General features: G+C 53.9%; 1 protein-coding gene across 1 annotated transcript; it reads left to right on the top strand.

Moving 5' to 3' along the window:
- Positions 1–7,011: 7,011 nt before the first annotated feature.
- CEBPB (CCAAT enhancer binding protein beta) lies at positions 7,012–8,778 on the top strand. Its single transcript, XM_003212165.3, has one exon. The coding sequence runs from the start codon at positions 7,282–7,284 to the stop codon at positions 8,266–8,268; it is 987 nt and encodes a 328-aa protein (XP_003212213.1). The 5' UTR covers positions 7,012–7,281; the 3' UTR covers positions 8,269–8,778.
- Positions 8,779–9,610: the final 832 nt, after the last annotated feature.

Genomic DNA, 9,610 nt, shown 5'->3' with positions numbered 1-9,610 from the left:
GACACGCCCCCACCGCCGCGCGCCCGTCGTCGGCACCGCCACGCGACCTCCGGGCCAATGGGAAGAGGCGCTCGGCGCGGCGCGGCCGATGGCGTGGGAGGAGGGGCGGGAACACGTCTGGAGGCCGCCGCGGGCGCGTCTGGCGACGGGAGCGCGCGGCGCGGCGGTGCCGCCGTCCCTGCGTCCGGCCGCGCTACTTCCTGTCGCCCCAGGCTCAGGCGGGCCCGCCGGCCGCGCCCCCACGGGGGCTCCGTCTGCGCCGCAGAGCCGGGACGGGGCAGCAGAGCTGCGACGGGAAGACCGCCACGCGGTGACGGCGCCCGCGCGCAGCGGCACCACCCCGCGGTCCCCGCTCCGCCCGTTCCCGGCCGGGGATCGCCCGCCCCCTGGCGGCGCCTCTGCGCGCTGTGTTTGTGGAAGTCCCTCCGCTGCCCGCGGCGGCCGCAGCCGTGCCGGGGCCGCCAGTTACCCGCAGCCCTTCATTTGGTGACGCAGTCCGCGCTCCTTGTGGCGTCCGTTAAAAAGTGCGCACCAGACGCCCGCTGGTCCCCAGCAAACGCTCTCTTCAGCACAGAGAATACTAAGGGAAAAAGCCCCACCGATACTGTTAACGTCTATTAGTTTTGTTGTAATTTTTTTTCAAGGTCAAATAGAATAGCATTGAAATTAGCAGTGATACAAATGACTGAGTAGATTCGGTTTAAACAATTAACTTACAGAGGGTGAAATGCTGAAGAGAGGTTTGTTGAGTTTGAAGGTGATGTGTTCGCAGACAACACAACACGGGATGGAACGAAGCAATGGGAATGCACAACCTCGACCTGAGGCGGCTGTGTTGACAGCAAATCACACCTCCGTGGAAAACGCTGTTCTTGGGTTCTCGGGTCACCTGAGCCCCCTCCAGAGAGCTGGAAGTGCCCTGAACTGCACGGGCCCTACAAACCCACCTGCTCAGGAATGGCTCTACATTGTCCCGTAACAGTGTGCCGAAATTACCACGCTTCTGATGCCAGCTAAAGCATGCAGCGTGTCTTCCAGAGTCTGCCTTCCTGCTCGGAGGATCACAAGTTAATTAATAACGAAACGGAATCGTATGCTCAAATTAGCTCCGCTTTATGAAAAGGGCGTCGCGCCGCGCGGAGGGGCTGCGCTCGCCGAGATCCAGGCGCTGCCGGCAGGTGGCGCCATGAGCCCGGGCACGGTCTGAGCCGCCCGTGGCACCGCCTAGCGGCGTTGGCGTGGAAGGGCAGCGTGGCGCGGCGGCTGTTTGCCAGCTAGTTGTGGCAGACATCACCAAAACAGCATGGCTTTACATTCACATTCTTCGTAAGCATCGTTATTATTTATTTATTTTTTTCCTCAACAGTATGCTGGGGAGCGGCAGGTGCAGAGCTGACTGTCTCCTCTGCTGCGGTTAAGGGATGGCAATGATTTCAGTGCATGTAGCACCCAGAAGTCCTGCTGCTTCACTGCCCAGAGGTGTCACAAGAAGCATTTTGACTCTACTCTACGCACTTCCCCTTCCCCATCTGTACCTGAGGCCAGCCTACGGAAGGATTTGGAGACATTTTTGAACATAGACCTGTGCTACGCCAGCTCCTTCGTGCAGCACTGCGCAAGGCTCACAGTTCAGAACATCCAGAAGTCATACTTGCTCCTCTCCCCTCTTACCCATTCTTATGCAATTCTTCCTGATCCGCGAGACAAGAAGCAGAAGCTGGCTGCCGTTCCTTCGCTGGACTCTCTGTGGCATGGGAAAGTATCAGTGGGTGGGAGAGCTGGAACAGCCACTCCTGGGGCTCCTTCCAAAGCCATACACATAACGACAGGGAGATGACGGGGACCAGAAGGGACATGTGGGGAGGGTGGTACACCGTGGCTATCCCACCCAGTGCCTGGGCATCGCAGCCAGCTGCCAGATGACACAGACCCAGGAGCTGTTCTCACATTCCAGTGCTCACCACCAACATGTCCTAACTGCTTCCCATGGTGCTCAGTGCAGGATGAGAGCAGCGGAATAAAAAGTAATCGTAAAGCCAAGCATGCAGTCTTTAAAGCTTTTACAGAAGAATCTTGTAACTCTTTACCGTGGCCCATTCTCCTGCCAAGCTCTCTAAAACTGCCTTCAGTTTCTGTTGTCCCTGGCAGTACGCAGCACTAAGTTCCAGCCATCTGGCCCCAGCTTCAGGACCACTGAAGAGTTCTTCTTGTTTAGAAATTTCCAAAATCAATAACTACTGGGCTATTCCTGGAAACTCCTGACACCTGTCAGGGTTCCTTAAAAGGTCAGAATCCTGTTCTCCCAACCATTTTTATGATAGCCTAGACACTCCAGAAAAAAAAGTAATAACTCTTGTCCTATAACAAATTCATCAAGCTAGGAGATACAGTTACATAGGAAATGCCAGATGACTATGGAGAACTTCTGGAACGCTAGTGGGCAGCAACTTCTCTCTCTGTTTCTCAATGGTTTTCATAAAACTGCTCAGAAATAAAGCCCATATCTTCCTGGCCAGATGGCTTCAGTGTGCCCTTTGCAACACGGGGCTGGAGCCTCCAGCTTCTGCTTTTCCAGGGGCATTTGTGTGCACTCAGACACTCTCTCCTTTTCTTTCGTTTGTAGCTTTCATTGCAACATTGCTCCATTTAAATTTGCTCCGACCTCCAATTTTCACTCTGGAAAATTTTCTGTGCAGCAGGGGAAGGTATTTTGCTCACACAGTCCCCACTGGCTGGAGGCAAGGGTGCCATCTCCAGGTGTCGCCTCTGCAGCACTGGGTAGGGCAAAGAGCAACTCGGAGATAAAGGGGGGATTGAGCAACCTGGCACTGCAAAGGCCAAGCGTGCTAGGTCAGAGGTGAGCAGAAAATCAGCAGACAGCCAACAAACACCTGAGCATCCCCATGTCACAAGGGAACGAGGGGTGAGGGAGCTCTCCAGGAGGGGGAGGGCTCTGGTCTGTAACAGAGGAACTCAAGGAGGCCAGGAGACGGCCTGCAACTCGCATGGGAGGTCCCTGACACAGGGGACTGCAATGCAAAGTATCACAGCTGCAGTTTAAGAGAGGAAATAGTGTGAATAGTTTGAGTTTTTTGATGTTATTACTTTTTAATGTTATAATGAGGCAAAGTCTCAAGTCTGGTCTAAGAGCTGGGAGAGATGGAAGGAGAGCCAATCTCTCTCTGAGTTGACACACTGTCCCTGCCAACCTCACTCTGTCCCTGCCTGACATTTCATGAATGCTGTGGATTTTATTGTTTATTTATTTTTAACAGTGCAGAACAACGTGTGGAAAGCAATAGATTGGAATCCAGCCTCTGCCAGGTACAGCCCACAAGTTGGTGCTGGTGTAAGACGCATGGCTGTATGAAGAGGGACCTGGGGTTGGGAACAGGGAGAAAACAGAGCACACAACCTGCTCAGAAATAAATTTCAGTTTTACTTCTCTATTTCACAGCCTTCATTGCAACATTGCTCCACTCATGTCAAACTTTCAGGCAAGGTCACATCTCGCCCCAGGGTCCTCCGTAGCAGCCCTGTGCTCCCCCAGCCTGCCCACACACAGACACTGCTGCTCTATTCTCCTCTCCAGCTCACCTCCAGCACACTACCAGCAGCGCCTTGTTCAGTGATGCAACTGTTGACTTCTGGCATTATCTTCTTTAATCTTTGCCCCTCTTCTACCTCTCCATGCTTTGCATTAGGCTGCAGTGAAAAGCTGTGTCCACACAGTGCTTAGCGTGATGCACCTCTGATCTCACTGATCTGCCAGGAGATACTGCAAGGCAAACAACACGCAAGACAAGTCTTCAGCAAGAAGCATCTAAAATTATAGACAGCCTTTTTCCAGAGTACAAACTCTCAGCCCACAGATCTTCTTACAAAAGCTTCAGTGTTTGATCCGTGACCATTACATTAACAGCATCTCCCCAAAGCTAGTGTCCTTCCAGGACAGCTACTATAGACCTGCAGTGTGGGAATCGGAGAGCCTGCTAGAAATCCTGGAAAAGAAGACAATTTCCAGGAATAATATGTCTCTGTAATGTCTTATCATAGGTTTGAGCCTGCAGCTGGAAAGCTGTGTCTTTCTACTGTATAAGAGGAAAAATGGAGAGCAGAATTTAATTTGTGACAGAAGAGAGTGGTGAAGATGAGAGTCTTCCTTCCACTTTTTCCCCCCTTCCCATATTCTTGTCTTACCCCTCCACTATCAGTATTCTTTCACATATGAATAAGGAGGAATCTGGATTTTATTTCATAATTTTATTTTATTTTATTTTTATTTTTTTTGCTTGGGAATGTAGATGTTCTCACTAAGTAATTTGTGAATAATGCTGTTTCCTTTCCCTAACTGAAAAATTAAATCATGAAAACACCAAAAAGAAGGCACTTTTCAGAGAAATGCTGCCTTTCTGCTGAAATTTGCTGCCAGGAGAACTGTTGTGGAACCAATTGCTGCTGCCCCTGAGTTTTTCATTGTGTGATCCCTTCACCGGGAACACCCGCATCTCTTTTCCTATCTCCCTATGGAAAAGAGTTTCCAGGACGATTTGCAGCCTCTGTACATCAGGCCAGGCAGGCCAGGCTGTGGCACTGACAGGGATGGAGCTTGGTGTGCCAAGACCTCCACCCAACTCTCCATGATGGGAGCTTCGCTCTACACCTGTTTCCATTTCAAAAGCCCCATTTCTGGCCATGCATTTGTTATGACAAGTGCAGAAACAATTTTAAAGAGAGCAGAGTTAGCTCAAAACCTGCTTGCTGAATGTTAGGGCTTTGTGTGAGTGGTTAGTCCCGCCAACAAGGTTCCCATGAGAAGCTGAGAGCTCCATGAGAGTGGATGCTGGGATTTGAGGTGAGCTGGAGGAAGTTTAAAGAGATCCCAGCAGAGCAGGAAGGTGAGGGGGGAGCAGGGAAGGAGGGGACCAGCTGGGCATCCAACCTCAATTACCACTCCAGCTGACGTGTGATCCCAGTGACTATGGGATTACTCAGCACTGGCCTGGAAAAGGAGGCGTGGGCCACAACATCTCTGATACAATCTATTTCACATGACAGTTGCACAGATATTTTATTTTGTTAGGGAAGATCAGCCTGGGTGGGAGCACAGCTTTTGGATGCTGAGCAGCAGAGAATAGGGCAGAAATTTGGAGAGGGCAAATTCAGATCTCTGAGAATATCTTAAAAAAAATGCCCAAGAAATGTAACTGATGTGTTGTATGGCCCCGGTTCAGCCAATGGCTGTGGCAAGCCGGAGACCTGTCAGGGTAATGCCAAGAAACACCAGAGCCATTTCAGCAGGTGGCCGTGGCAGGAGACCTTCTGCTTGTGGGCTCCTGAGATGTTCGGAGGGAGGAAGCACATGAGGGTGAATTTCAAGAGCTCAGTTGCAAGGGCCAGTTAGGGCAGCTGCTGGATGCAACTGCCAGATCAGAACTCAGGATAAGGACACAGCACAAGAGAGAAAACAGCCAGGAGAACAAGCCCTGGCTCACTGAGACCTGCCAGTATTTGCACCCAATACAGATGTTTGTATTTATGAAGGTATGGGCTCCAACCTCCAGACCCAGACCTCTGGCCAGGCCCAGCTCCAATTTAATCTCCAGTACATTCACCAAAGATTAACTTGGAGATAAAGACAGAACTAGAAATATTTGAAGCCCAAAAACCTGTTGGGGTACTTCTGTTATGGAAAGCAAAACCCTCCTGAAATGTGCAAAGGAAATGTGAACGCAAAAATACAAGAAAGAAAAAGTCCGGTGATCCACTGACACATTTCTGAATTCTTCCTCTTTTCAAAGTTCTGAGGTTTGAACATTGTGAACAGTTGACTGTTTGAATCGTATAATGCAATACCTGTTCCTCTGGCTTAACGTTACCATATTTCCCACACCGCAGGATTGCTTCACATTATTCTAAGAGGCAGTGTCATTTTCCCTGCAGTGCTGGGTCTTCTTTACTGAGGCGAAGGACACTCCTACTTCCTTTAATTATATGTTTTGTTTTAAATTAAGTCCTTTATTCTGGGGATGAATCACCAGCTTGTAGACAGGTAAATGTGGGAGTAAGAGAGTGAAAATATAAGTTTGATTCCCAAGGTGGGTGTCTTTAATTAAAACGGACATCGAGATTCAGTCTTCCTTCCCAAACTTACCCCGCGATTCTGAAAATGCCTGGATTCCATGGTTCTGAGCACGTATCTCACTCTCTTTCAGGAATTTAAGCGCGGTCCCCTCTGGCTACAGAGCGCAGATTCCCTGTCGCCTTTGTACTCTGACAGTTGCGCCGTATCGTGCAAAGTAAATACACCAAGGCAAACTTCAGTCACCCTCCCCGCATGCAGAGATGGGGAGCGGAGCTCGGCGGCTGCTCGGCTCTGACTGCTCGCGGCCGTCAGAAGGCAGCCGGGAGCGCGCTGTGCTCCAAGCTGCGCTCACTTGGCTCTCCGCTTGCTCTTGTAAAATGGTTCTGCACACGTCTGTACGGGACGGTTCTGCCTGCCAATGCGGTTTACTCAATCAGGCACTGGACGGAGAATAAGAGGATCTGTCTCCTATTTGCAGCTTTTCCCCTGCTTTGGCAAAGGAGCTTGGAAAAACGCCTTCTGCCTCGATTTCCCCAGGGGTAAAACGGGACCCAGACAGGTTTTGCACCCACTTCTGCGCGGCACACGCAGGCTCACAGCGCCAGCCCTTCCTCTCAGACGCAAAAGGCCCGACCTTGCGCCGGCAAAGCCGCGTCCCGGTCCCGCAGCCGCTCCGGGCCGAGCGGTGCCCGCGTTCCCCGCAGCCGAGGGACCGGGCGGGACGTGAGATCCCGGCGGCCTCGCTGCCGGCGGCGGTGGCTCCGTGCGGTCCCGTTCCCGCGTCCTGCAGAGCGGCCCCGGGGCCCGCACCGCACCCGCAGCCGACGGCGTCCCGGGGGCCGGAGCGGCAGCTCCGAAGCGTGCAGCGTGGCATGCGGCCAGGCGGTGACGCGCCTGTTGCTATGGGATCCACCGCCCCTATAAATAACCGAGCGAAGGAACTTTCCTAAGTCAGAGACTTGAGGACACGGGCCCCGCAACCAGATGGTCCGCAGGAGAGCCGCCAGCTCCAGCCGCAGCTCCGGGAGCGGGAGAGCCCCGCCGCGCCGCACGGACTGAGCCGCCCGGGCGGGAAGCGCAGCGGGGCCGTGCCCAGCGCCGGGCTCGGGAGACCCCCACCCGACGGCGGCCGCTCGATCCTGTGCCGGGGGGGCCCCCCGCGCCGTCTTCTCCTCCCCGCATCCCCCTTTGCTTTCATGCAACGCCTGGTGGCCTGGGACGCAGCATGCCTCCCCATTCAGCCGCCCGCCTTTAAATCCATGGAAGTGGCTAATTTCTATTACGAGGCGGACTGTCTGGCTGCTCTCAACAAGCTGCACCCGCGGGCGGCCGGGGGCCGCTCCATGACCGAGCTTACCGTAGGAGACCACGAGAGAGCCATTGACTTCAGCCCCTATCTGGACCCCTTAGCAGCATCCCAGCAGCCGGCGCAGCCGCCGCCTCCCGCAGCAGCAGCAGGGGGCAACTTTGAGCCTGCCTGCAGTAGCGGCGGCCAAGATTTCCTTTCCGATCTCTTCGCCGAGGACTATAAAGGCAGCGGCGGCGGCAAGAAGCCCGACTACACCTACATCAGCCTCGCCCGGCACGGCCACCCGTGCGGCAGCCAGAGCCACAAGCCAGGGGGGCTGCCGGGCTGCTTCCCGCCCCAGATCGTGGAGACCAAAGTGGAGCCGGTCTTCGAGACCCTGGACTCTTGCAAAGGGCCCCGTAAGGAAGAAGGGGGAGCGGGGCCGGGACCGGGGGGCATGTCCTCGCCCTACGGCAGCACCGTGCGCTCCTATCTGGGCTACCAGTCGGTGCCGAGCGGCAGCAGCGGGAACCTGTCCACCTCGTCCTCCTCCAGCCCCCCCGGCACCCCGAACCCCTCCGAGTCCTCTAAGTCGGCCGCCGGCGCCGGGGGCTACTCGGGGCCGCCGGCGGGCAAGAACAAGCCCAAGAAGTGCGTGGACAAGCACAGCGACGAGTACAAGCTGCGCCGGGAGCGGAACAACATCGCGGTGCGCAAGAGCCGCGACAAAGCCAAAATGCGCAACCTGGAGACGCAGCACAAAGTCTTGGAACTGACGGCCGAGAACGAGAGGCTGCAGAAGAAGGTGGAGCAGCTCTCCCGGGAGCTGAGCACCCTCAGGAACTTGTTCAAACAGCTGCCCGAGCCCCTGCTCGCCTCCTCGCCCCGCTGCTGACCTCCGCGCCGGGCCGCGGGGCGAGCTGAGCGCTGCCCCCCCACGCCCTCCTCCCGGGGCCGGGCTGCGTTTTCGGTTTCGTTGGGGGTTTCGTTGCTGTTGTTGTTGTTTGTTGTTGTTTCGGTCTCTATTTGCTTCCCCCCCCTCCCCCCGGGGCCAGGGGGCGGCGGGCGGCGCGGGGGGGGTGGGGTGGGGAAGGTGGGGGGGAGGCCGCGGCTCCGGGGCTCTGCTGGGCGCTGGGGTTATTTAAAACGGCGAGAGGAGAGCGAGGGTGAAGTGATGCAATCCTTTAAGCATGGCTGGGAATGCTGTGTACATGATGCAATCTCGTGTAACTGTCAGTCATGGATTGAGTAATCTGTTAAAGATGTTCCTACAGTTTTTTTTATTATAAAGAATAATCTATTTCTATAAGAAAATACATATGTATATTTTGGGATCTATGCATTCTTGCTACATTTGAAGCATTAATGAACGATTTTAATAAACTTTATGACTAGGTTAAAAAAAGTAGCTTGTTTTATTTTGAGGGTACGTTTCGAGTCAGATGAAACGCAGGGCTGACATTCCAGCTGGATCTGGCTCGGTGCTGCCAGCAGGGATAGGACTCGCGTTGGTCTTTTGGCTTTCTCTGTGACTCGGAGAAAAACAGAAACAAAAACCCCAGGAGAAACCCAGCAAAGAGCAGAGCTGGAGGCTTCAGCCAGTCCTCATTGTCTCATTTTGGTTCCTCTAATCACTTGCTTGAGCTGCCGCTTGGGTATTGTCTGGGAAGAGGTGTTTGTTTGGGGTGGTGTTTCTTGCATTTCTTGCTGTTCCCAACGTGCAGAGCAAGGTGTGCTGTCCAAACCATGACTGATCTGGTGAAGTAACTGCAAGGCTGAAGTGGGAGGGAGGAAGAAAAAGTGAGGGAGGAAGCTTTCACTTAATTTTTTTTCTTTTTCTTCAAGGAGTTTCTGCTCTCTGAATTATGATTCAGCGTGTCTTGTGTTTGTAGTTTACAGGAATAAACATGAGAAAGTAGTGCTTCTGTTGGATGTCGGTAATGTGGTCCCTGCTCGGAAGCTCTCGCGAAAGCCGCCAGGTGAGAGGCACACCAACAACCCCTTCCCTTTCCTCTTGAGATGTTCTTCTCAAACCTGTAGCTGGAGTTTCTCTGTTGAGAGGTGTTTGTTTCTGTGTGTCTGTTAGCTGGGGGAAAGCAGCAGGTGAGTGGGGATGGGAGCAGGCCCTGTTGGGCTATAGATCGGGCTGGAGCTTTGTTCTGCCTGCTGATGGAAAGCTGTGCGGAAAGCTGCTCCCATGCCCTGCGTGCTGCTGCCAGAGCTCTGCGAGCGGCTCA

Source organism: Meleagris gallopavo, chromosome 22 (assembly GCF_905368555.1).
Source record: "Meleagris gallopavo chromosome 22, MGAL_WU_HG_1.1, whole genome shotgun sequence".
NCBI lineage: Eukaryota > Metazoa > Chordata > Aves > Galliformes > Phasianidae > Meleagris > Meleagris gallopavo.
Note: the sequence above shows the minus strand (reverse complement) of the source record. Positions and strands in the feature narration are given on the sequence as shown.